Source organism: Phodopus roborovskii, unplaced genomic scaffold, assembly GCF_943737965.1.
Source record: "Phodopus roborovskii unplaced genomic scaffold, PHOROB, whole genome shotgun sequence".
Lineage (NCBI taxonomy): Eukaryota > Metazoa > Chordata > Mammalia > Rodentia > Cricetidae > Phodopus > Phodopus roborovskii.
Window position 1 is genome coordinate 5275689 of NW_026125506.1, and position 27660 is coordinate 5303348.

Below are 27660 nucleotides of genomic sequence, written 5' to 3' on the forward strand. Positions count from 1 at the left end.
ATGTTGTTCTAAATGTTTTTGGCCTGGGGATGGTTGGATTTAAGGAGGAGGGACCCACAGGTACAGAGGCCTGGGGATGGTTGGATTTAAGGAGGTGGGACCCACAGGTACAGAGGCCTGGGGATGGTTGGATTTAAGGAGGTGGGACCCACAGGTACAGAGGCCTGGACCGTACGTCCAGGGAGACAGCTGCAGGGTCAGCCCCAAGCTGCTCGTGTGCCTGTAGTAAAGTTGCCATTGCTTCACACTCTGCCAATCTTGATGGTCCCTCTTTTCAGCTGCTTCAGTCGGGACAAGAAAATAACTCAGCGTTTAACTCGTGTTTTGAACGGTGCTTCCTTGCTCACCGGTGAGGTCCGTTATTTTTCTTTTGACTCAGACTCTAACTCTGGAGCCCTGGCTGTCCTTAAACTTGAGGCAGGTCCTCCTGCCTCAGCTTCTCCAGTGCTGAGGTAACAGGCCTTAGCTCCTGTGTGTGCTACATTCTGTGTCTTCATCATACCCCACTAGTTTATATTTATTTTCACAGAAAAAAAATCTACCATTGCTGGATACTTAGCTTTGAATTTTCCGTGTCTTAACTTATCTGAGCCAATAAAGCCTGCTCAACCTTTGAGAAATAGATCATATCCCCATTTTTATTAGCAATAAAAAAAACTTCAGGGAAGACATATTTATGTAAAAACAATACCCAGGAAGTCTTGTCCCCGCCAATTACACAGAAAAGAACACAATTTTACCTGCAAGCTCCTTTGCCCACCGAGGCATTTTGCCAGTCCCAGATTTGCCTGTGTTCTTTTGAAAAAGGACCGAGTTCTTGTTTATTCCACCTCAGAACGTGACAAGTGCCCTTCCAATCCTGACACAGCTACCACCTGTTCTGCAGGCAGGAAAGGATGGGCCCGAATCTGTACAAGACAGGTGCTTTCACGGCGGACAGTAGGCCAGTAGTTACTGTGCTCCTCCCGATGGGCACTTGGGGCATCTGGGACACTGAGCCCCCTTAGATGGCGATACCTGCTTCCTGTGCACCTCCCAAGGGGCACCCAGGGCCCCCACCATCCTTAGATGGCAAGTTCTTCCTTAAAGAAACCTGGGGACACAAAGGCTCTTGTGGCTACAGATGACAAGCCAGCGCTAGTTTGCAAAGCGCTAGTTTGCAGGGGTGTTGCTTCATTTTATGAGACAGGGTCTCATTATACATACCAGGCTGGCTGAAACCTCGTGATCTTCCACCCGCGGTTGAGACGGAAATGGCTGCAACTCCACACCCAGCTAAGCAATAACTTTGAATATGGTTCTGAATCTATTTTTCGCTACTTGCACATCCCCGAGATCACACAGAGGTAATGTCTGGGGATCGTATTGTATACTTATTTTACTTTATGACAAATCCATGCTATTCCGCAAAGGTTGAGGAACCTGGCTGCCACTGCACTCAGTGTTTGTGAACATGGATGGGAACCCAGTGCGAGCCTAGAGTGGGTAGTGTTTAGGGAGGCACCAAGAACTCTACACACAGCCAGTGACTTTGGCTTTCAATCTCTTCCCAACCTTGGAAATGTTGTTGGGAGGGTGGGGTGGGTGAGGGGGGTGGGGGGGGAGGCAGTTGGGTGGGGCTGATCAGCTCTGCCTGAGTGTATAAAATGACAACTTCCTGTAGAAACTTTCAAGATGAAGTTTGATGCACTCAACACCATCGAAGATATAAGATGACCCTACTTGTGACCCCTGAGACTGCCACATTTGTGGCACAGCACGGTCGCTACCTTTATGCCCATGCTCTGTCTTGCTCAACTGGTATTGTTGCTAACGAAGTTCCTTTGGTCTCATGGGCTATCAGACAAATGGCCATGAGACAGGCTGTGAGGAAGGAGGAGGGGATGCAGGAGATGGAGTGTCAGCGGGTGTCTTGGGTACAACATGACCTCTGCCCCGGGGAGCTAAGAGATCTCCAGAGTCCTTGCAGACAGCAGCACTCAGAGAATCCTTTGTTCTCTTTGACCCCTGTCCCTGACGTAGAGCATCAAGTTTTCTTGGAACTTATTGGATCATAAGGTTATCTTTTGTTCCAGCAGATAACTCTTGGTTGGTCCTAGATAGCCTAGTGATGCTGGATTGTTGCTATGGAAACCAGTCGTGTGACAAAAGGTCAGCAGTTTTCAGTCCTATCTCTTTTTCCTAGGGAAGGGAAATAGGCGGAAGGCTGAGTTGATATAATTCTTCATGCCAGCATTATGAAACCCCTGTAGCCCTCCAAAGAGACAGGGTCTGAGAAGCTTCTAGATTGCAACCCACTGGTGCCTGAAGGATGTTGCACCCAGAGTGGCAGGGAAGCTCCCACACCTTCCCTCTCTTCCATCAGGATGCATCTACACTCCTTAGTGATGTACTTCATAGCAAGTAAGTACCCATTAGTGCTTCCTTGAGTTCTACACAAATGAAAGGAATCTGGAGAGGGGTCATGATTTCTGTCTGGTAGAAAGTCATCACATTTAATTGGAGGCTTAGGACTGACATCTTGAGTAGGTGAGCACTCAGTCTGTGGGTTCTGGCTGTACCTCTTGTTAGGGGGTATCCGAATGCAGCTGTTCCAACTGGTGTCTGCTGAGAATTGCTTGTTATGTGGGGAACTCTATCAACCCACATCAGGCTGCAGAAGGGTGCTGCTTCAAATGTGTAGAAAAAGGAAAACACGTTTTTATCTCTTACGGAAGGCATGTAAACCGCCTGGTTTTATGGCACACACCCGGGGTGGGGGTAGGGGGAGAGTTTTTTTCATTAAATGAAAACTGTAGGACAGTGGTTATGTGATGTTAGGTTATTTAGAATCACTCTCTTGTGAGATTACACATATTTTAAGATCACTCCAGGGCTTGTCTGGGACCCAGAGATCTACGCGTGCAAGTCCTTGGGCTGAATCTGTTGCAGATGGTCTTTCAAAGCTGAGGGTGCTTTGAAAAACATGACCACTGAGACTAGCGTAACCTCTCTTGAATCTTCAAGGTACTTAGGAGAAAGCTAAACCCTGTGGACATGTTGGCTTGGGTAGGGATTTGCATATATTCAGGGTGGGAAATATCACCTTTCATCTCTGGGATTCATCTCTGTACTCGAGGGCAGAGAGGTCCCTGACTTTGAGAGACTTCAACTTTCTGATGCCATTTGGATCAGAACCATCTGAAAAGGCATTGCTCTATGCAAAATACTGAATATTTGCACGATTCTCAGATCTTCAGAATTTGATGACATGAAATTGTCCCCAGACATCATGTGAAGTACTTAGGTAGTCTATAGAATTAGCTGAACAAGAACTTCCCATGAATTCAGTTAAAGATTGTCATGATTTGGGACTATTTAAAGAAACACAATAGAGACATTTGAGTTCTATTCTCCATCTTGATTATTATTTTCTTAATAAGGATAAAGGCTAACTACTTTTAATAATAACAATAATAGTAGAAATAATGGTAACAGTGCCAGAGACCATAGGGACTTTACCAAAGAGCTACATTAATTTTTGGGTTTTTTTGAGATTTTTTTTTTTTTTGAGATAGGGACTCATTTAGCTCAGGCTGGTCTTGAATTTATTATGTAGGAGAGGATGACCTTAAACTCTTGACCTTATTGCCTAGTCTCTCTGTCTCTCAAGTCACCTGGGGTTACAGATATATACCACCATGCTAGCTACCAAGATCAAATTTTTGTTTATTTTATTTTTTAAAAAATATTTACTTTATTATTTTTACTTATGGATGTGTGTGCGTAATTTGCATGTGAGTGCAGTGCTCTGAACATGTCCTCTGGAAGAGAGCCACCAAAGCTCTCAGCCTCTGAGCCATCTCTCCAGTCCATTTATTACTACTTTGTTTAGATTTGTGTGCTTTTATTTTCTGGGTATGAGTGTTTCATCTGCATATATGTGTTTGTCCTATGTGCACACCTGGTGTCCTTGGAGACGAGAAGGGAGAATCAGATTCCCTGGAATTGGAGTTACAGATAGTTGTGTGCCACTTGAGTAGGTGCTGGGAATTGAACTTGGGTCCTCTGAAAGATCAGCCCGTGCTCTTAACCACTAAGCCATCTCTCTAGTTTGTTTTAGTTTGAGACAGGATCTCACTATGTAGTCCTGGTTTGTTTTGGAGCTCTCTAGCTACATAGAGACCAGGCTGGCCTTGAACTCACAGAGCTCCTCCCACTCTACATCCTGAGTGCTGGGACTAAAGGCGTGTGCCATCATGCCTGGCTCTCACGTTTTTTAAAAGACAGATACTTTACAGTTTCGGAAAATCAGTCATTTTCTTTAGAGGGGAATTTTGAGTTAAACTCAGAAGTCTGCAGAAGTCATGGCTTTGCCTCACCCATGCTTGGTGACCTCTGCAGTCAGATTTCCCTTCCATGGAGGCCTTGCTGGCTTCCAGATTGTTCCAACAGAGCCTGCTGGGGACACGCACACATCCGTAACCCTACTCTCCTCCTTGGCATTGACTTAGAACAAGCTAGGACAGTGAGTTGGCTGATGTAAAGGAAACTGACCACTGTGCTAAGGACGACCCTTAGTGTGCCTTTTTTCCTTTGCACTTTGGAGGAAGAAGCTTGCCAGGATCGGACCATGAGGCTTCTATTAAGCTCTGGGATCTGAATCCTCAGGGGTGGGGTGTTCAGAGCTGAAAAATTGCAGGTTCCAGGCTCACATCTGATTTACCCAGTTGGAACCCTCTGGGCATGTTTTGGATGGGAATGTGTATAAACATTTCCAGGTAATTCTGAGGCAGTGCAAAGCTTGGGGACCTCTGTTCGGTACTTCCACATGGCTGTCCAATTTCTACAAAGTAGGCTGGGATATTTTATTTCAAAGGATTATAGAGAATTTGGCCCTATTATTCAGCTTACTGGAAGGTTGCAATTGATTTCTTTTCCCAATAGAGTGCTCTGCCTCTCTCTCTCTCTCTCCCTCTCTCTCTCTGGGTCTCTCTCATACACAAAGGGCTGGACTGGCCTCTAACACTTCCTCAACTCACGCTTGCAAAGAACTCTCTTAAGTTATTTGGATTTCTAACTCAATAACGTGGTGTTCTGACTCTAAAAACCCTCTTTTGCTTTCTGTAATGACTTGGGCAGAAATGTTTCTAAAAGGGATCTGACCTTAGGGTAGAAAGGTGGAAGGAGTCTGAGAATGTAACAGCTTGCCCAGATGGTTTGTGTGTTAGCTCGAGGTTTTATTTTGAGACAAGATCTCACTGTGTAGCTCAGGAACTCGATATGTAGAACAGGTTGTCCTTGAAATCACAGAGATGTGCTTGCTTCTCACCCTGACTGCTGGGTTTAAAGATCTACATTACCAACTCAGGTCAGAACTAGGGTATGAATCCTGCTAACAATCGATGACTCACCATCGTGAGATACAAAAACTGGAACAGTGACCTCCAAGTCACAGCTCTTATTCGTATTAGGGAAGCTTCAGCCATAAGCATGTGCACATGCCGTGACACCATGTGCAAACATATACTATGAATAGCGGGATTTCTCTTGTATGTTGACTTCTGGGCCTGTTGTTCAAAAAAACTTGGACAAACATTTCTTTTTTTAAAAGTATTTTTTTAAGTATATGTGTGTATTTCTCTCTCTCTCTCTCTCTTTCTCTGTGTGTGGTATTTTTCTCTCTGTGTTTTCTCTCTCTCTTTGTGTGTGTGTGTGTGTGTTTCTCTCTGTCTCTCTGTCTCTCTCTCTCTCTCTCTCTCTCTCTCTGTGTATGTGTTACATGTATACAGGTGATAGTGCAGGCCAGGTGTCTGATGACCCTGGAACTGGAGATAAAGGCAGTTGTGAGCTACCCAGTGTGAGTGCTGGGGACCCAACTCAGTTCCCAGTTAAGAGCAGGAGGTGATCCTCACTGATGAGCTGTCTGTCCAGCTCTGTACTCTGAGGTTTGATCTAAATGATCACCTCACATTGCCAAGTAGACAGGTTACAACCCGCAGGTGCGGTCATCACTCTGTCTTATTATGGGTTTAAACAGTGTAGTTGTCAACATCTAAGTCAGATTTCTAACACCTTTTAAAAGTGGGGTCAGCATCCTGAGGGGTGGTTGCTCCCTTTAAAATGGTTCACCACGGCCCCCATGTCTCCTCATTGTGCCCTAACCCTGCCTGACCCACGACACATGTGTGTTTTGGCTTTGACTCATTACAGACCTCATGGTGCTGTCAACCCCGTCGGTGAGTGCTGGAGTTGACCGTAAAGTGGGGACAGTTCATCCCTGTCACTGACACACCAGAAAAGGAGGCGCTGATGGACAGGTAGTGAGAAGCTGCGGTTAAGAACCCAGTGCTGGAGACGCAGCTCAGTGGGCAACGTGCTCGCTGGGTAAGCATGATTCCAGATCTCCAGCACCAACACAAGAGCCACATGTGTCAGTGCCAGTCATGTCACCGCAGAGCCTAGGGCAGAGACATCTGTCTGCGTTCAGAGACAGACCCTGTGTCGAAAGGTGGGTTGGTGATGGGGAGTACACCCTAACATCAGCCTCTGACTGCCATGTGACCTGCACGCACATATGCATCCGTGAGACACACACACACACACACACACGCTCACATACACACACGCATGCACGTGCACACACAGGCGCACACACATACACGCGCACGCACGCGCACACACATGTGCGTGTTCTCGTCTGTTCTCCAGCACTATCGATTTTAAAGAACTCGATGATGATATCAATGTCATCCAAACAGAAATCCCAAGTTCCTTTGCTCTCTTGGTTTCCCTTTCCCTCTCTTTGGACACCACCGTCTGTTTTCCCCGTATTTCCCCATGGCGCTAGGACGTGGACTCCCTCCCACATCTGCCTGGCCCTCGTTGTTTGTGGATCTGGCTTATCTCCTAGGAAGTCATCTCCTGTGGCATCCGCTGTCCCCTCAGTTGCCAGGGTTGGGCTGGCTGACCTACCCAGACTAAGGATGTGACTTCCTCCCTCATCCACCCACGTTGGCCTTCTCAGGTTAAGGGGCGGAGGGCTTTGGTCAAGGGTGTAGAAGAAGAGTTGGTTGCCCAGGAAGAAAAGCTGGAGTAGTCTTGGCCCTGTGGGTTTGTGGTTCTCATCCCTGGCCCAGGCCATGCGCCATGCACCACGTGGCCTTTGCCTTCCTCAGAACTCTGGTGGAAAGTGGCATCGATTCTATCAGGGGAAGGTCATTCCAGCTTATTGGAGAATTCAGGAAAGCTTGTGTAAATCCAGAGAGAAGCACCACTGTCCCTTTCTTCCTGACAGGGGAGCTCAGGGGTGGCCCCAAAGCACGGGGCTCTTCTGTCCTTCAACTAGGAGTGAGACAAGCATGATGCAAGGCCACACGGGGCCTGACTTGGCAGACTCGTGCTGAGACGGCTATCAGAACAATTCCGGTTGCTGCGATTATGCCTTTACGTCTCCTGCCCTCTGACAGTCAGGTGACAGGCGTCAGCCCTCTAAGTGTGAGCCTAAGTGACATTTCCTCAGGCAGTGGGAGAGCTGCAGGGCTCTCTCTGCTCCCACCCACTCCCTGCCTTAGCCTGACATCACTTCCTGTTCTAGAAATGAAGGCTAGGGAGTTATAGCCCACAGATTAAAAATACTTGCTTTTGTAAATGAACGTTTCCTGGCACACAACCACACCAACCATTCACACACGTCCATGGCTGCTGCTCAGTACTTATGACAGAGGAGGTGGTCGAGAACTCATGTCCTGCAAGGTCTAGAACATTTACTGTCATGCCGGGGCCATTTAGCCCCAGTGTGTGCGGACTGGCCCTGTGTGCCAGGTGGAGGATTGCAGAGCGCACCTCACCGGGGGACCACTGGTGCAACCGTGGTTCCAAGAAGCACAGGACAGGTCGATCCCTGCAACCTGGGTCAGAAAGGAGGGAAAAGGTGGCTTCACCCTTGCTGGCGAGTCCCTAGTTTATCTTCAGGTGGTATTGAAGGGTCAGGTGTACCCCTCCAGCCTGGGTCTGATGGTGAAGGTCCACTTTCTACTTTAATTGTTTTGTCTATTTGTAATTTGATGGGAAACTAAGCAGGTAAAACTGACTCTGGCCATTCTTTGGACAGTCATGGCGGCCATGCCTCAAGATGGCTTCAGTTGTGTCAAGCTAAGCTTTTCTCTTCTTCCCTGATAGAATGTAGTGGAGTGATTGATTGACAGCCTGGTCTCTGAAAGTCTGTGTGGAAGGCAGACCTCACATCCGCCCTGCATGGTCTGTGTACCATGGTGAAAAGATGAAGACCTACTGGGCAATCTTAATGTAGCCAGTAGAGACCCATGAGCGTTCAAGAAAAGCACTAAGTAGCAGGAGGGGTTTGGCAGAGCCTACTTACTTCCTGTAGAACTGCACCACACAGAAAACACCGATGATGAGCAGGCCAATGATGATGGAGGCAATGGCCACCCACTTGGCATTCCTCCCCAGCCTCCTGGCTCCTTCGTAGTCTCCGTCATTGTAGCTGTTCTGAGACTGGGGGACAGAAAGGAAGAGCTGATGACCACAGACAACCATAAGGAAGGCCGTGAGCCTTCTCAGCCTGTCTTGATGAAGCAACTCTGAAGGAGCCATTGGTGACTGCTCCCCTCATTACCAAGCTGTTGGGAAAACAACATGGCTATCCTCTCCCAGGAAACCTTCCCAAGGCCTGTATATTTCTTATTTCCACCCGGATAGGGGCTATGTGGGTACTAGTGTTTGTCTCTCTCATTCAGCCCAGTATGTCAGTTCCCAGAGCCACACTGGTCAAGTGGAAGACACTTAATACACATCTGTAGAATGAAAGGACATACGTGTGTCAAGCATTAGGGCAGTCATTGCCAAGTGTGACTCACAGCCCCAGTGGCCAGCTCGCCACCTGTTTTTGCATAGCTCCTTTGGATGAAGCCACACTGCTTTGTTTACTATTGCTTGTGGCTGCTTCTGTGCTACAGGAACAGTGTTAGGAACTTGGGGGCAGAAGTTGTAGCGCTTGTCAGACCCAAGCTATTTGCTGTTTGGTTATTTACAGACAACATGCATCCATTGCTTTGGCTCAGTTGTTTGCCTCTGTGCCCAAGTCAAGGCCGTCTTTTAACTGGTACCCACAGACACAGCTTCTCGGGCTGCCGGAATGTTGCGGCAGATGAGAAATGCTGCTCTGAGCCTTGGTCCTCCTTCCCTAGTCGCTCTGTATTACCCATGACTTCTCCAGGACCCAGCATGCTAAGGGTTCCTTCTGAGCTCAGCAGAGCCTCCTTTCCCACTCTGTGGGAGGCAGCTCAGTGGGTAGAGGGTTAGTTCAGCACATCAAAGGCCCTGGGATCTGATCCCCAGAAACACCTAAAATGGGATGATGGAGGCTCGCCTGGGATCAGGACTTCAGCTAGTCCTTGCCCTCAGCCAGCTCCAGGTCCACCCGGGGTTACTTGAGAAAGAACAAGATCTCAGAAGCCTGAGTTCAGAGTCTATTTGAGCAGCAGGGATAAGGAAAGTAACCAACCTTTCCCTGTCCTTGTCTGTGAATTGGGGGCAACAGTGGCGGCCGCTTCACACAGAGGATCCCGTGAATTGACATGTGAAGTGGTCAGCATGGACCTTGCATGTTCGACACACACCGGCTTTTACTATGAATTGGTTGCTACCCCCACCTTCTTCTTACTTTAAGTCTTTGGGTGGATAGGGGTGTGCCAGGCTCATCTCTGCCTCTGACCGCCTCCATGACCATGGGGACCCAAGCTCAGGTAGCGTTTTGGATAGCGTCACAGTCACAGTCACCGCCCAGAGCGTGACAGATTCAGATTCAGAACTTAGAGTCCAGCATAGAGTTGTGAAGATTCAGGCCACCCACCCTTGACAAATTGTAGTTCTGTGTGTTCTCGGAAAACACGACTCAGACATCAGTCACAGTGATGGTCTGAGTAAGAAAGGGAAACCAAACTAAACAACGTTAACTCTTAACTGTTAGACAAGAAAAAAAAAAAATCTTATGTTGTCCAATAGCAGTGGCCAAAATACGCAGGGAAGACAGCTAGCCTGGGGCATTCTGAAGGGTGTACCTATCATCAGGCTATCGCCTGTGGGCTCACGTAAGTGGCGAGGGGGGTCTCTGGGCTATTTGGCTAGTTTCCTGCAGGTAATTGAAGCCATGCTGACCACCTGGCTGAGGAGTTCAAGTACAAGCTATGGGCATCCTTCCTCACCTGCAGCCAGCCTGGCATCCTGCAGGTGACCCTCCTTGACTCTCCAAGACTCATGAGAGAGAGCCTGAACCAGGATGCTGTTGAGAAACCTCTTCCAGGACCAAAGAGGATTCTCCTGTCTGTATAGGACTCCCACCCTGAGTTTGTTCTCCCCTCTGGTTCTTGGAGAAGGGCTCTCCCGGGTTAATCTGCTGGGTGAATGTAAAGATACAGGGAAAGGGTCAGGGCAGGAGACTATAGAATCCCAAGATTCCAGTCTAAGGGACTTGTGTTATGGTAGGGGGATCAGCAGACGGGTTGATGGCAGTTACTTTGCTCATAGTTGTGGAAATTGTTCGATGGAAGCAGCTTACCAGAGGGGTGGTTTTCTTTGGCACATGGCTTCAGAAGTCCCAGTGCAATATGGCGGGAAGCATGATGCTGGGACTGCCCTGTCTGTACTGGCAGGGGACGAGGGTGGTGGCCTGTGTTATAACCCCCCCTCAAGAGCTCAGAGTGCAAACTGTGCCGCCTGGTTGGAGAGAATGAGAGGACCCGGGGTGGCCATAGATGCCTAAAATGTGCTTGATCTTGTCGGAGTGGACTCTTTCCGTGACATAGGGGTCCTCAGGCTTGGCCGCAAGTGCTTTCACCTGCTGAGCCGCTACAGTGGCCCAACTCACACGGTCTTCCTCATTCTCCCAAGAGTTACAAATGCAGTTTGGATACACACCCATTATTTCAACACTACAGAAACAGACAGGACATGGAACTCCATCTAATCTCATTTCCCAGCGGCCTGGTCTGCCTTTTAGATGTTGCATCCACGAATCCTGTGCACATAAGTCTGACACTTGCCCCAGCTTCCATGACGACCGGGCATGCTTAGATTGAGGTTAGGAGAAAGAAATTCGCACCCCAAGACAAAGCCGCAGTAGTAAGCCTGCGTGTCTGACCCTGGTCCTCCACATGTGAGCATCTCACATGTTGCCTACAGGTGCGTGTGGAGACAGCTTCACCCTCCCTCAGGCCGGGCTGGCGGCACGGCACAGGCTGCAGAGGGAGGCCTTGTTTTTGCTATGAACAGGTGATGCGAACCTGGGTAGACTTAGCAGACCTGCCATTGCTGTTGCCTTTAAACACTCGCCCGGGCCTCTCATGGCCGGCTTGGGCCTTCTGAAATTGGACTTCTGGCGTTTCTTTCTAAGTGAGTCTCTTCCTCCTTTCCCTCTCTCCTCTCGCTTTTTCCTGTCCCTTCTCTTCCCCCTTTTCTGTATGTTTTGGCTCCTGCTATGTATATAGTTCAGTTCTGGAATGTTCCCCAGAGGGCCACATGCTGCAGTCTTCAGAAGGCCGGCTTGGGAGGCTCTAGGCCACTGAGGGGTGTCCTTGACGGGACTTGTAGGGTTCTGGTTTCTCCTCTCTCTCTCTCTCTCTCTCTCTCTGTTTCCCCAGCTTCCGTGAAGGAAGTCCTTTCTCTGCCTGTGTTCTTGTTATGCAGTTAACTCTTCACACACTGAAAAGCCACAGACAGACAGACGGTGCCCAGAAACCTCCACCACTATGAGACAAGGTATTTTGCTACAGTAAGCAGAAAGCTGGGTGGCACAGCTTCTGACTTTTCCTGTGACAAAACAGTGACCCTGCCGTGCCCGGGGGTCAGCACTGCCCAGTCCTCACCCTCTTCCCTCTGGTCCTTATATTCGCTCTGCCCTTTATTTCTTGACGTGCCTGATCCTGGGAAGGGGGGTGACAGAAATGTCCTGCTAAGGCTGGACATTCTGCAGCCATGTGTTCTCAATGCTGTGAACAATTGTGGAGCCTTCCCAGCTCTTCTGGGCTGCCCCTCCTCCACATACCTCTCTAGCCTCTTTTTCAAGACATTTACTCTATTTTATGTGAATGAGTCTTTTGCCTGCGTGTATGTTTGTGCATCATATGTGTGTGTCATGCTTAGGGAGTCAGAAGAGAGCACCAGATCCCCTGATTTTATTTTTATTTTAGCCCTGGCTGTCTTGGAACTCACTCTGTAGACCAGGCTGGCCTTGAAGTCACAGAGATCCTCCTGCCTTTGCCTCCCGAGTGCTGGGATCAAAGGTGTGCGCCACTGCCCAGCTGGGATCCCTGGCCCTAGGCTAACTGAACCCTGGGTCCCTGCCAGTCGCCTTTCACTTGAGAGCATCTAGCTGCGCTTGTCAAGAGCCCGGCGCAGGGCCAGACACAGCCAATTTTCGTTTTGAACTTCACTGCCGTGCTTTGCTGGGAAATGCCCTTCTAGTGATGCGTTTCCCCGTGCTCTTCCTGTTTGGACAGCCGTTGGTTATAGGTGTGGGGGGGCCTTGTTTGACCCCCACAGGTGAGACACTGTGGTCCTAAAGTGATGGATTACATCAGTTTGTTCATTATCCAATTTCTTTGTGTGCTCTCGACTAGGGCTGGGTCAGATCCTACTGCCTAGAGCAGGGGACCCATTTAAAATGGGGTGCCCGAGGAAACAGACAGAACGAGACCTCAACAGTGGGCAGGTTCTGGTCATGAGAATCGAATCAAGGTTGGAAGAGGGAGACAGAGGGAGGGGGAGAAGGGAGCGGTGAGGGTGAGCACTGTGCAGTTAGGCCGATGTCCGTCTACTGTGTGTGTTTAGGCTGTCCATCTACTGTGTGCGGTTAGGCCATCGTCCGTCTACTGTGTGTGTTTAGGCTGTCGTCTGTCTGCTGTGTGTGTTTAGGCTGTCCGTCTGCTGTGTGTGCTTGTGTGGTTAGGCTGTCGTCTGCTGTGTGTGCTGTGTGTGGTTAGGCTGTCGTCTGTCTGCTGTGTGTGCTTGTGTGGGAGTCCTATGGACAGGGCTTTATCTGTGTACTAAGTTTCTCAGAGATGGGAGCTATTTGTCTCTGCTATGGCTTTATTTATTTATGTACGAGTTTATTTTGCATGGGACTTGAACTCAGCACCTCACACACACTGAACTACAGACCAAGCCCTGCTAATGACTTGGAATTGGAGACTCCTCTCTGAGACCAACGGCTAGAGGCCATAACCTACCACGTATGGGCTTGGAGGCCCTGATTTCATTTCTAATAGTGAAAGGCCCCGTGCTATGGAGACTCAGTAGAAGGGTGCCGAGCTAGCGGTGCTGGGCTCCCTCTGTCAACTAGGTCTTTCCTTGTTTGGGGTGGGGTGGGGTGGAGTGGGGTGGGGTCAGGAGGTGTTCTGTATGAAAGTGTTCTGCTACTGAGCTGTATCCCGAACCCTTGGATTTTGGTTGTTTTAGAGGACTTACCTGTTTATTTTATGTGTGTGTCCCTGCATGAGTTTATGTGCATCACGTGCATGCTGGTGCCTTCAGGGACCAGAGGGCGTCAGACCCCCTGGAACTGGAGCTACAGTCTGTTGTGAGCCACCTAATGTGGGTGCTGGGGACTGAACTTGGGTCCTCTGCAAGAGCAGCAAACGCTCTTAACTGCTGAGCCATCTCTCTAGTCCACCCCTTGGTTATTTACTTATTTATTTTTTATCTTTTGAGACAGGGTTTCTATATGCATCTCAAATTGGCCTTGAACTTGCTTTGCAGCCCAGGGTTACTGTGCCCCCAGCTCCCTAGTGCTGGGATTATTAAAGTGTAACAAGAAGCTCTTTGTCCCAGCTGGGTCCACCACCCACCCCTTTCAATTCCAAATAAGCATACAGATGTTATATTAGATATATAACTTTGGGCTGGTGGCTTGGGCTTCTTACTGGCTAGCTTTGCCTTAATTATTAACCCATTTCTATTAATCTATGTGTTTCTACATGGCCTCATCTTACGGGAGAATGCCTGCGTGTCCTACCCTCCCGGGCTCCACATGGTGATTCTGTGTGGTGGGCTCACCCTACCTACCTTTCCCAGAATTCTCTTTGTCTCCTAGCCCTGCCTAATTGGCTGAACAGTGTTTTATTCATCAACCAACAAGAGAAGCATATAAATAAAAGGACAACCCCCATCATAAAAGTGTGCCACCACACCTGAGAAATCACCATACTAATTATTTGTTGTTGTTGGTGGTGGCTCTGGGGATCACACCGGAAACACGAGAGGTAAGCGCTGTATATCTGAGCCACACCCAGAGCTTTACTCTTAGAATTCTGAGCAAGTCGCCTAACTTCTCTGTGCCTCCTCCGTGGGCATTCCCTTGAGTGGGCTTCTGTGTTCTGTGGATGCGTGCGCGCTGAGAGCTCTCAACGCCCATTCTGCCAGTGACATTCAACCAATAGCAACTGCTTCCTGCTTCCAGCCACCGGAAGGAAGCTAGACTGCTGGCCCGTCAGCACAATGCAAGCCACGTTTTCCAAACTGTTACGGCGTCACGGCCATTTTATAATCAGGGCGATGAGTTCTGGGGACACTGGCCAGGTATGAGCAAGGCACACCTGCTTTGCAGGCACTCTGCCGGGCCCTCAGAAGGCTAAAGCGTCACAGGGTTCAACAATGGTGCCTGGAGGATGCTCCCAAGAAGACTGAAGTAGATTAGCACACAGAGCTTATACGCGAAGGTCCGTAACAGCCATATCTGTCAGAGCCCCTCAGGGGTCCCTCATGTGTCCCCGTGACAGATGACACCTGACAGGAGAAGGTCTCAGGGAGGAAGGATTTATTTCAGCTCGGTGCGGAGGGTGCAGCTCAGCTTGTCATATCTCAGTTCCTCAGGAAACAGAGCTCACCAGGAGCAGGGCCGGACTATACCCAGGAGAGCCAGTAGCTCACCTCTGCACACTGTGTCTGCTGTCCCAAATGTATCATAGCTTCTCCGAATGGTGTCCCCAGTTAGGAGGAAGCAAGTGTTCAAGGGTGGGGGACATTTTAGATGCAAACAGTAATAGGCTCCAAGTGGATTAAATCCAAATGTCCATCAACAAATAATAGAGGAAAGAACAGTTGGGGGGGAAATCAATATCTAAAGCAACATCAGGGTATACGTTGTGTTTTTTTGCCCCCAGGGCTGGCTCAGGACCGGGCGCACGTTGTGATTCTGTAATATCTGAACGGGGATGAAATTAATAACTAAACACACACAACTCCCTCCTCTTCATTAACAGTGCTGAGTGGAGTCACAGCAATTCCAATTTATCCAACACTTAGTCAAAGGTATAATTTTCTGGTGCTTAGCCTTAAAAAAAAAAAAGCTCCAGGATATTGTTTAGCCTTAAAAAGAGGCGAGTGCTGATGCTGGGCAATGTAAGTGTACCTTGAAAACCAGGGTGCAACAGGGCAGAAGCCAGCCGTGAAAGATCATGAGTGTGAGACTCCGTTTCAGGGGATATCCAGCATAAATAAAGGTACCAGGACAGAAGGCTTGCTGGTTTTGCCTGGGGAGTGAAGTGATGACAGACGTGGGCCCTTTCCATTTATCTATTCTTAGAGAATTTCATACGTGTGTCTGTATAGACATCGGCTCTCAGACTCACTCCCCACCCCAACTTCATGACTGCATCCCCCCCTCCAGTGAGGACTGCACATAGGCACATGGTACAGAGCCATTCTCTTAAACTGGTTCTCACCCGCCCCCCCCCCCCAGCAAGTGCCAGTAGCTCTCAGCTGTGGGTAGGGCCTGTGACACCCCACCTGTATCCAAGCAGGAGGGTTGATTGGCCTGGCCTTATGCCGGCCTTGAATAGGCAGCCGCTGCTGCTAAGTGTATGAGTGTAACAGCCCTGGCATGCCCAAAACTCTTTTCCTTATTTGAAATAAGGTCTTCCGACATAGCCAAGACTGGCCTTGAACTTGTAGCAATTCTCTTACCGCAGACCTCCAAGTGCTGTGATCACAGGCATGCGCCACCACACCTGACTAAGAAAGTAGAATTTCTATGCTGGTGCAAAATTTTCAATATTTACATTTTCCCTTTCTTATTTTTTAGTTCGGTTGGTCTCAAACTCAAGGCTTCTCCTGACCCAACTTTCCTAGTGCTGGGTTAGGTGTGAGCCACAGACCAGGCTGGGCAAAATTTCTTTAGGGGGTGTGAAAGTTTGCAGGAGTCAGATCGTGGGGATGGCTTTGCAGCCTTTTAGATATATTAAGTCCCACCTCGCTGTGTTATCTGATGGTGGAAGGAAAACTGCCCAGTGATGGAGCCTTAGCTTCTTCAAAGCCGGGGGTAATGACTGTTAGGAGATGGCAGGGCTCAGAAACAGCCTGTGGGCACAATGACTACCCCAGGTGTCCACCAAGAGCTGCAGCAAGACCAAGCAGGAGCCAGAATTCGCGGGTTGGACTTTTGTGGTAGCCCCTGGGAAACACCGCGTGTTCTAGTTCATTCTGTTGCTGTGGCAGATACCGCTTATTTCAGCTTACAGGTTACATACGTCAGTCCATCATGGGGGAAGCCAAGGCACAGAGATGAAGCAGAATGCGAAGGAACAGTGCTTGCTGGCTTGCTCACTTGCTCAGGCTCAGCCAGCCTTGCATTCCCAGGGAATGGTGCCCCCCCCCAAGTGTGCTGGGTCCCTGCATCGATTAACAAGACAATTCCCCATAGGCATGCCCACAGGCCAGTCTAATCCAGACAATCCCTCATTTGGGACTGGCTTCTCAGGTTACTCTGAACTGTGTTAACACTGTGAGTTAAAGCTAGTTAGAACACCCAGAAGAAGATAGACAGGTGTTTCACAAGGAGCAGGTGAAAGGTGAGAACCATCCAACCCCAGCTATTGTTGACTAATGCAAACCCTATTTACATCGCAGCTCATTAACTCTTAGGTGAGCCAGCACCCGAACAAAAATAGGTTCTGCTTCCACAGCGAACAAATTAGCTTAGTGTAATAGGTCCAGTTTGGAAAAAGGGTGTGAGAAAGAGCAAATTGTGAACTGGTGCTGGATATGTGAACGGGTTGTATTGAGGGCAGACCAAAGGAAGGCCCATTAAAAATTATTCAGACACTCCGCCGGGTGACTGAAGACCCCTGCTCCTAGCGACACATTCTATGCTGGGGTTTGATGGGAGATGTCATTCCGTAAATATGTTTCTCTTACCCATTAATGAATAAAGCCCTGTTGGCCAATAGGAAAGTAAGATAGGTGTGACTAGGAGACAAGGAGGATTCTGGGACATGCAGTAAGGAGAAGTCAAGATATAGGCCCCGAGAGGATAAGAGGTCTGGACCCTCTCTCCGGTAAGATGAGACCACGTGGAAACACTTAGATTGATAGAAATGGACTAATATTTAAGACAGAGCCAGCCAGTAAGAAACTCTAGTAACCGGCCAACAGCTTTATATCTAATACAGCGTCTCTGTGTGTTATTTGGGGCTGACCAGGCTGGTGGGAAAACTGCTCGTGACAGGGGTTCCTTCCTGAAGAAGTCAAACTCACTCTGAGGGGCGCTACAGATGACATGACTTATGTACCTTCTCGTACATGTAGCGTATTTCTGCCCCTGAGCCTCACCTCACACTTCGGTCTTTGCGCACCACAATTTCTAAAATAGAGCATCTTCTCCACCACTGCCTTCACCTGCCTCCTCTCCCGCATCGCTGCTAGTTTGTTCTCCTTACGTTGCTTGTCACTCTCGGGAAGGGTCTGGTTTACTTGGTAAAATGAGCACGGATTGAATCCAGAGCTCACTGATTGGCTAGTGTAGTTAGCCAGCTTGCTGGAGAGATTCTGAACTCTGGTCCTCAGGCCTACTCCGCAAGTGCTGTATCCATGGCGCCATATCCTCAGGCATGGGTGTTCAATATTTCCTACTGGCTATTTAGAATATACTAATATTTGTCCTTTAAGAATAAAAAGAAAACCTATGTTTAGTTAAGCATTTCTGTGTGTGCGTGTGTGTGGGGGGTGTCACACATGTCACGGCATGTGTGTAAATGTCAGGGAACAACATTCGGTTGTTGGTCCTCTGATTCCACCAAAGTGCTTTCAAGTGACAGGACGGAGATAGTCTGACTTGGTGGCAAGCGGGTTCACCCTCTGAGCCATGACACCAGCCCTCTGTCCTTGTGAGTTGCAACACTGAAGTCTTAATATCATAGCATGTTCCCTTATATTTAAACATACTCTTCTCTTCACCAAAGGCACCATTGCCTTCTTATCCCTTAGTCTCCCGTATATACAGCTGCGGGGGAGTGGGGCTCTCTCTTTGCAGCTGTCGATCTGTCCCCGCTCCCCTCTCTCCCCGTATCCTCTCAGTGTACCTGTGGGGTTACATTAATGCCCGATCACAATCTGAATCCTTTGGACCAGAGGCAAGAACTCTGCGGAGATCAGCACTTTAGACTCCAAACTCCTAGACAGCTGACTTCCATCAAAATATCTTGATGTATGCGGGCACTTAGTGGACATTTTTAGTAATGGTGCCTGAATTTTCAGATCATTTTTGGGTTTCCTGTTTAGACTTTGCTTGCTCCTGAGTTTCTTAGCCTGAAAGTATTCTTGGGAACTCTGAGACTGGGCTTCCAGAGGACAAGGTGTATTTCCTCTTATTACACGAACTCATTCATGCTCATCTGTCCCCTCTTCAGCTCTTAGTGTTTTTTTTTTTTTTTTGCTCCATAAATATCTTCAAGGACAAATGAGAATTGTCCTTTTGCCCATCATTAAAGCCAAGCGTCAGGGAGGAATTGCGCGTGGGCTGATGGAGAGTAGTAGATGGTGCTCCCATATTGACAAGGCAAGTCTATTGAAGAAGTCAGCATTCAGAGTCAAGTTCCTGTCAGAGGGCTGTGCATGGTCATCTCATCCCAGGGTTTCAAGCAACTGAGTGGACAGTGCAAGGACCGATGTTTTTGATTTTGGGCCCCAAGTGTCACCTTCCTGAGTCTGTTTGCATTGCTATGAAAATGCTTCAAAGAGGAAAACATTGTAGGTTGTAGAACAGCATCAATAACAAGGACCATACCAATAACAAGGATGACACCAGACCACTCAAAGAACAACTCAGGTAGCCACAGTAACCCCGGACTTTTCAAAGAACAGATGGTTTTCCTAAAAGCAGCGAACTATAGACCCTTTCTTCTCAGTTCATACAGGATGTGTGATATGAAGAGTGAAAGAAACAGATAAGTTCCTCGTGTGGGGCATGGAGGAAGGTGGGGAGAGGCCACGGAGGGAGCATGGGGCGGCATTCATGACCCAGCAAGCTGCTTGGGCGACTGGGGCGTGAGAAGCGTTTAGTGTGTGACTTCTCCCTGCTCAATTGAATATTTGAAAGCGTCCTCAGTAGGAATGAAGTCACAGGTGTTCATAATCTTTTTTCTTTTTATTTACTTATTCTCAAGACAAGCTCTCATTATATAGCCCCGGCTGTCCTGGAACTCCCTAAGTAGACCAGGCTGGCCTCAAACTCACAGAGATCTGCCTGCCTCAGCCTCCCTAGTGCTGTGATAAAAGGCATGTGCCGCCATGCTTGGCAGGTATCCATACTTTCTTTTGTGTGGGTGTGCATTTTGAAACAGTGTCTCTTTACGTATCCCTGGCTGTCCTGGAAGTCACTATGTAGAGGGGACAACCTAATTGTCATTCACCTGAAACCCAGTTTTGATGGATGAGCCAGTGCCTGGTTGATTCTGAGTCGAATGGAAAGACACACAGTACAGTTTGTATTTCGTTCTGTGGGCATTTGTTTTCTTCGTGACCACACATCTTGTCATCCTGAGAAGATGCGGTCAAGTTCAGGGAAGGCTGGTGGGTGTCTTCCTGCAAATGGCTTTGGCCCACGATTCCAACATCAGCAGCGTCTTCTGTTTATAAAGCCAATTGTCTTGCTCTCGGTAGTACTTCCCTTTGCCTCTTCTCTACACTGGATACCTTTGCTGGATCCCATGTGTATTAGTTGCTTTCACGTCTCTGTGACCACAGTATCATCAGAAATGCCTCGAGGGAGGAGAGATTTAGTTTGGGCCAGTCTCTTAGAGGTTCAGCACATGACAGCAAGAAAGCAAAGCTTTGTTCGTGGCCGTGGGGAGCGCAGGCAGAGTGTGTAGCAGCCAGAGTCCCCGACAGCCTACAAAGGCCCACATCTACTGACCTCCCTCCATCGGATAGCCTTGACTCCATAAAGGTGCCACACCCTTCCGAAAGTGCACCATCCACTGGGGACAGAGGGGCAAACCATGAGTCTGTGGGGCCCAGTCAGATGCAGACAATGTGACCTTCTACTTTAGCTTCTGTCCCAACTATGAGACAGCGTAAACCCTTCCTTCATGTCGGGTATTGGTCATGGCACTAAGATTGGCAATTAATACAACCCCCACAGACACGCCTGTGTTTGAACTGGTCACATCCCTGGAGAGAAATTCTCCCGTCCCCTGTCTGGCTGCCAGAGAGACGGAGCAGTGGAATGGGGCCAAGGGCTTCCTTGTTGAACACGGTGACTTTCCATTAATCCCAGTTTCAGGTTGCCCCCCCCCCCACTCAGCCCTGATGGTGTCTAGACACGTGCCGTTAATTCTCACAGAGAGTTGACTTCATCACAGTTGCTGAGGATGTGGTTGCCTGGCTTCAGAGGGCCCTAGGTGATGTCTGGGTGTCTTCTGGCCTCCTTGTCCAAAAAAAAAAGATTTATTTGTTTGTTTGTTTGTTTTGGTTTTTCGAGACAGGGTTTCTCTGTAGCTTTGGAGCCTGTCCTGAACTCACTCTGTAGACCAGGCTGATCTTGAACTCACAGAGATCCACCTGCCTCTGCCTCCCGAGTGCTGGGATTAAAGGCGCGTGCCACCATGGCCCGGCTAAGATTTATTTATTTTTATGAGTGTTAGTGTTTTGCCTGCATGTGGGTCTATGCACCACATGGATGTCTGGCACCTTTGGACTTCACAAGGGTTGCCAGTGTCTCTGGAACTGGACTTGTAGGGAGTTGATGAGCTGCCGCGTGGGTTCTGGGAATCGAATCACTGTCCTCTGTAAGACAGTGGGCTGTGTTCCCAGCTCCCTAATGCCTACATGAACACACTTTCAAAGATTTCTCTTTTCTTCAGTCCTACCGTCTCTCTTTTAATTACCTTCAAAGGCAATATATTCACGGATAGCTCTAATTTCTGAATCTCCTCAGAGTTTTGCAGGAAAAAATAGACTTTTTCTTCTTGGCCACCCTGTAGGACCTAGACTTCATAATGGCACACCGTGTACAGTTAGCCAAGGCTCAACCATCTCTTTGTCTCTGTTTTCTTCTCCTGGACACGTAGTTTGACTTTGGGTGCTTATGTCATTTTAAGTCACTTGCCAGCACTTTAAGTGGTTTCAGATCAGAGTAAGAGAAACAAGAGCTCTTGTTATTCCATGCTGAGATGGGGGCTTATTGGTGTATTTTAGTTTAGCTTTAGTGTTTACCTTTAGGCTGTAAGAAATACTTATTTAGGAGGTGTGTTGCTGTTTTTATTAATATCAGATTTGCTAGTCACGCAGCAAAAGAGAGGAACTTCTATTGGGGAAGGTAATGATCTGTCCCTCTAGTCTATAGACACCATCACAACCACTGTTGCCATCATTGCCATCATCATTATCATCACATCATGACCACCACCATCACCACCACTGTCATCGGTTTCAGTACTGTGTTCTGCTTGGGTTCTACGCAGTTTTAAATGCTTAGCTTTTAATCTCAGCAAGTGCACTTGGCTAAGTACCATGTCAGCCCCTATCTTACAGGATTAGAAAGACCCAAGCTTCAGAAAGATCAGCTTATATGGAGTCATGAAGGACAGACAGCACAGGCTTTGAACCTCGCTGGAGTCTGTAGAGAGGCTCTGAAGGTGTAAAGGAGGATTCCCGGTGAAAGAAGATTGGAAGCTAACCAGCCAGAAGTCATGGGCTGTTCTGTATCCATGACTGCAATAACCATTAGGTCAGTGGTGGAAATCATTGCATCAGGACATCAAGAAGGATGGAGGCTTAGTATGGACTCAGCAACAGTCTTCTGAGGGAGCCATCAAATCACAGTTATAATACCAATAGATTTGTCAGCAGTCTTACAACTTGCTGGGGACCTCACTTCTTCTAGATCTAAAGAGAGAGACCGTGATGGTCTTATTAACACAGTAGGAATAGGGGAAGGTCCTGGTGCCTAGAGAAGCTCTAGAATATTGATATTTGTTGAACTGGCAAACATTCTTTCTCCAGGGTGGAGGGCTATGCTGAGAAACGATGGGGCTCCTTTCGGATGTAATAAATACAGATAACTAGGGCAGAAGGAAAGATGCTGAACGAGACCCGAAAAGCAGCCTGCGTTCCACTTGCCAAGCTGCGAGCCCTGGTCCAGGGCTCAGGAAGGCGCTGCATTCAAATTCACATGGAAATGCAGTGCGACTTAGCAGTACCTCATTCGAGAGGGAAATTCTTGGGATATATGTGTTGTGTAGTCATTTTCTTTCCAATTGAAACATTGCCTCTGGAGGGAGGAGGGAGACTCTGGGCTTGTTGGTGATGCGGCTTGGAGTCACCGTGCTCCAGTTAAGTAACCCAAACCCACTCACCGGTTCACTAGGCTAGACCTGGGTGGAATTATCTCTTTCATCTGTCATTGGTGCCCTACCTGGGAAGAACAGACATGTTCTTGTCACCCTAGGAAAAGTCACACAGTACAACACTGAATCAGCTTAAATATACTCTTGATAAATGCTCTTTCAGGGTCTTGAGACTTTCATGCCTCCATCACAGGCCATGGGACATGAGCATTCCAGTATAGCACTGTTATTGTCCTGCCTCTTTAACCACAGGACTCCCTGGTTCCACAGTGGGTGTCGGAAAGAACACCCGATCCCCACAGCCTGACCAATCTTCTGTATCTTTCTAAGTAGTTTTATTCCCATGTACCTGCTCCCACATGTAATTACATAGAACTGATTGTTTTGAGATTATTTGCTTTTTTGTTTTGTTTTTCGAGACATGGTTTCCCTGTGTAGCTTTGGAGGCTGTTCTGGAACTCGCTTTGTAGACCAGGCTGGTCTGGAACCCACGGAGATCCACCTGCCTCTGCCTCTGCCTCCCAAGGGCTGGGATTAAAGGCGAGCGCCACCACCGCCCTGCGTGATTGCTTGCTTTTTTTTTTTTTTTTTTTTTTTATTAACTATTTGAAACTGGTTGTTCGGAGTCTTCAGTATTTTCAGCATACCTTCGTTTCCATCGTCTTCCACTACACAGCATGTCTTGATTAGAGTGTGTCCCAGTTATCATTGGCTGTCAGCTTGACACAGCCCAGAATCATTTGAGGGAGTCCTAACTGGAGAATTACCCAGATCAGTTTGGCCTGCAGGTATGGCTGTGGGGAATTGTGCGATTGTTATTTGATGTCCGAGGGCCCAGCTCATTGTGGGTGTCATCATCCCTAGGGGCTGGACTTAGGCTGAGCATGTGCCAAGCCGCATTTCTCCATGGCACCTGCCTTCAGGCTCCTACCTTGTTTCTGCCCCTACTCCACTCTGGTTGGCTGTGACCCGGATGTGAAAGTCAAATAGATCCTTTCCTCCCCAAGTTGTTTTTGATCAGGGTGTTTTATCCCAGCAACAGAAATCAAGCTGTGATGGGCTGGACCATGTTGGTTTTGGTGGAGGATTGTGAAATATGAGCAGAAATAAGCCCTTCCTTCCCATGTGGCCTTGGGTCAGAATGTTTTGTCACATGAACAGAGAGCAAGGATTGGGGTGCTGTTGGTACTTGGGAAATGTCAGTTCAGCGTTGGGAGAAATCCGGGGCACTTGTATTGTGACTCCTTTCATCAATGCCAAACTCCCCAAATCACTGTGCCGCTGCTTATAAATGCTTCCCAACATTTCCAAATGTCTTCATGGGGAATGTGTAACTCCCGAGACCCCCGGACATATTGCTGTGCTTGTCACGTTTTATCGATGAGTGAGAATGGAAAACAGTCAGGACAGGGCGTCACACGACACCCTGAATCTTGTGCACCCATGGCAGGATTGGACGATTGCTGTTGTGGTTTGAGTTGTTGGAGTTCAGTCCCCATTATACGCTATCAAGGGGCTGTACTTCTAGAAGGTAAGCAGGGTGCTACCCTCACGAATGAATCCAATCATGATCAATAGACTGATGTGTTAGTGAGAAGCCGAGAGGGTGGCTCTACTAGAAAGCCGATTTGTCCAGAACTTTCTCAATTTCCCTGTTCTCAGGATGTCGTGCCAGCCAGAACAAATACAATCCCCCTCTTTCCTTTCAACAGCTAACACACTCAGACTCCTACCTTGCCCCTACACAACTTTTTGTTTTTGCCCTTTGGGATCATTGTCGTGAAATTTATCAATCCCACGTTTACGCTACTTGAACGAGAAACTACTTCCAGTCGGTTAGAGCAGACACAATAGCAAGCGTCTGGTAGCGTGTGGTGCCTTCAGATACCAGATCCCATCTGTGTGGTGATTGCTGTACACACCCAGCCCGATGCTGCAGGCTCAGCACGGTTGGCATTGTGTATTTGGTCTCATCATTCTGACTGTACTACTCAATGTTAAACAATGCACTCAAGCCCGGTACAACGGCACAGATCTGTCGACCCACGAGTTCCAAGCCAGCCAGGGCTGTAAAGTGAACCGGTCTCAAAACAGCAGCGCCAGCATCCCAGCATCGTTGCCAACAAACCCCAAGCCGGGAACAAACAAAACAACAAAACCGCACCTGGCAAGACGGCTTAGTGGGTCAAGCGGCTGCCACATAAGCCTGAGGACCTGAGTTCAATCCCCAGAACCCACGTAAAGGTGGAAGGGCAGGACCAACCCCACAAAGTTGTCCTCTGACAACCCCCCCATACCAAGGGCACAGGCACCCTCACTAACAGATTAAAGTAATATTAAATTACCCCCCCAACTGCAGCAAACGACAGCAGCACTCACCAACATCCCTTCCCCACATGTCAGGTGAATAACTAAAGCTTTAAAAAAAGATGTATGGAACTTTCCCAAAGCCTTCAGTGCTCTGCTGGTCAAATGGTTGCTGTGAAACTATGGAGAAAAGCTTGGGAAGTGGGGGGATTAAGAGAGACTCCCATCCTAAGCCTCACCCCCCTGGGTACCCCAGCTGCACCATTAACACCCAGCCTGTCACCACCAGCTGGGGTTCCGACCAGCAAGAGGGAAAGCCTCTGTAGGTGTTTTTGTTTGTTTGTTTGTTTTTTTTCCTAAGTGGCAACGGGAAGGGTAAATTAGCGACTTCACAATAAACCAGGCTGGGCACTGGCGCCAGCTTCAGAGTCTGCTGCTGAGAGAGTCTGGCAGCCCACAACTCCGGCCTCTCTGAAAATAAGAACAAAACCCAGACGAACCCAGGATCCCATATCCAGGGAAAGGAAGGAAGAGGGGAAGTCAGCTGGCCGATCTTACAGAAATGAGTGTGAAAGCTTCAACTTCCAGAACTTTGAAACAGGAGCAAATATGTGAATCCATCAACACCTTCCTTCACCCATGCATTCATTCTTGTAATGTTTCCTAAGATTATCCACGTGTCAGAGTCTGAAGCACCCGCTGATAAACATGGCAAATGCCCCTGTCCTCATACAGCTTGCTGTTTGTGTAGCGAGGGGATGCAGGTAGTAAGCATATTAAAAAATAAAATAAGGGCCAGAGAGATGGCCCAGCCAGCAAAGGCACCTGCCTGCTGTGCAAGCCCGGTGACTAAGTTCCATCCCCAGAACTCACAGAAAGGTGGAAGATGATGAGAAGCAACTCCACAGAGTTGTTCTGTGACCTCCACGCATGTGCGATACATGCCCCCCATACACCCTGAAAAGACTCTATTATGTGGGGAGAAGCCTTGCACTGAGCAATAGGAAAGGGACTCCTACAGCTCGGGGAGGGCTTTTGTTTAAAACTTTTAGTCAAGTCTCACAAAGAGGACATTTGAATATGGAAAATATTGTTATTAATATTACTATTGTAATGCCTGGCACCATTCTAGGTATGTCAGTCATCACATCAATACCTACAATCGCCCTGAAGTATAGCTATGAAAATTCTTGTTTTACAAAGAAAACGAGGTTCAGAGATCTGCACCGCTTTCTGGACACCGCAGGACTAACAAGTGGTGTGATTCGAACCAAGCCCCCAAACTCCAGCAATTGCGTACTCGCAGGCACGATGGTGCAGCCAGCCAAGGTTTGGGGAAGGGCAGTGCGTGCAAAGGGAGTCTCTGCTGTACGCAGGAGAGCTTTTACCAGTGGGTGTACTTGATGCGGGCTGTGCAAGAGCTTTTACCAGTGGGTGTACTTGATGCGGGCTGTGCAAACTTAGCGCTGCTGAATGAATCCCGCCTTTGGTGGGAGCTGCCGGAGGAGTGGGGCCTGTGGGGGGAGGGAGCACGCAACTCTTGAGGTTGTCCCGGGACAGTGTCTGAGTGAGTTTCACCTTGTCACCACCGGGGGACCAGCTGCTCTAGTCAATAAGGGAGGAAGGCTCTGGTTCTTCAGAGCTTTGCCTGGGGCGGCAAAGCTGAGCCCCAGGGTGCAGCTCCCTGGAGGAGTCCCCATGCACTGGCTGGGGGCCCTGGGCACAGGACAGAGTGGAGGTGGGAATAGTCTGACGAGGTCCTTGTGCAGCAAAGCGGGGCGGACTAGGACAAGCAGAGAGAGCAGAGAGCAAGCCGGCTTTTCGTTTGGTTTGTGAGAGGAGCGCCGGGTACAATCAAGAAAGTGCCCTGGAAATGTCCGGGTGACAGCCTGCAGAGAGCTGGAAAACAGGTTCCAGAGGTGGCTAGGCGGGTGCTGGGCTTAGGAAGAAACAGAAGGAACTCTGACCCGGGAGAAAGCATTCTGGGCACAAGGGGGCAAGCTCAAGGGAGAGGAGCTCTGGGCCATCTCCGGGGCGACCCCAAGGAGGCATTGCCCAGCATGCTGCAAAGAGAAAGTACTTGCCCAGGTAGGGACAGCTTTGGGAGCTTGAGGGCAGGGACGCTCAGTGTGGCCAAGCCAGGGACACACAACCTGCGAGCTCAAAGTATGGGGCTCACTGTGGCTCGTCAGCGTGTGCGCCATGAGGTCCTAGGAAAGCATTTGCGGACCGGGAACTTGGACAAGGAGCGCTGGGGCAATGAAGCACAAAGTTGTTTCTGCGGAAGGCTCAGTTAGCCCGCGCTGGCGGTCTTGGGCAGAGAGCTGAGCCTCTGAGCCGAAGACAGGGAAGGAGGAGGTGTGCCCCCGAAAACCCAGCACAAAAAGTCCATGAGGGACAGCGCCGCCCCGATCTCTCCTTTGCAGCTGCTTTTGGCACCAACCCCACTCACCATGATGGAGAAGACCAAAGCCACGATGTTGACTGGGTACGCTGGGCAAAAACACGCGACAATGGTGAGCCACAGATAGTTCTTGGGCTCAGGCAAGTCCTCCTCGGTCTTGTCATCTTCCGTGTTGGCTTCGGGGCTGCTGCTGTCCAGTGCTCCCTTGGAGTCTGAGCGGGACGCATACTGGGACATGGGTGAAGTCGGCGACGCCGGGAGGGACGAGGAGCGCACTGTCCGCCCAGTTTGGGGCTGTGGCTGCCGGCTCATGGTGAGCAGAGGCTCTGA

The 27660-nt window shown here is 48.9% G+C and overlaps 1 protein-coding gene across 1 annotated transcript; it reads right to left on the reverse strand.

The window, feature by feature from the left end:
* Positions 1-220: 220 nt before the first annotated feature.
* On the reverse strand, positions 221-27660 carry Tmem233 (transmembrane protein 233). The gene is made up of 3 exons (XM_051176660.1): positions 27379-27660; positions 8360-8496; positions 221-281 (listed from the first exon to the last, which is right to left on the reverse strand). Exons 1-3 carry the CDS (start codon positions 27640-27642, stop codon positions 275-277), a joined length of 408 nt encoding a protein of 135 aa, XP_051032617.1. The 5' UTR covers positions 27643-27660; the 3' UTR covers positions 221-274.

Coding starts and splice junctions, on each gene's coding strand:
- Tmem233 (XM_051176660.1), bottom strand. CDS start 27,642: ATGAGCCGGCAGCCACAGCCCCAAACTGGGCGGACAGTGCGCTCCTCG. Junction 8,497..27,378: donor CTTTGGTCTTCTCCATCATG/GTGAGTGGGGTT, acceptor TCTGTCCCCCAG/TCTCAGAACAGCTACAATGA.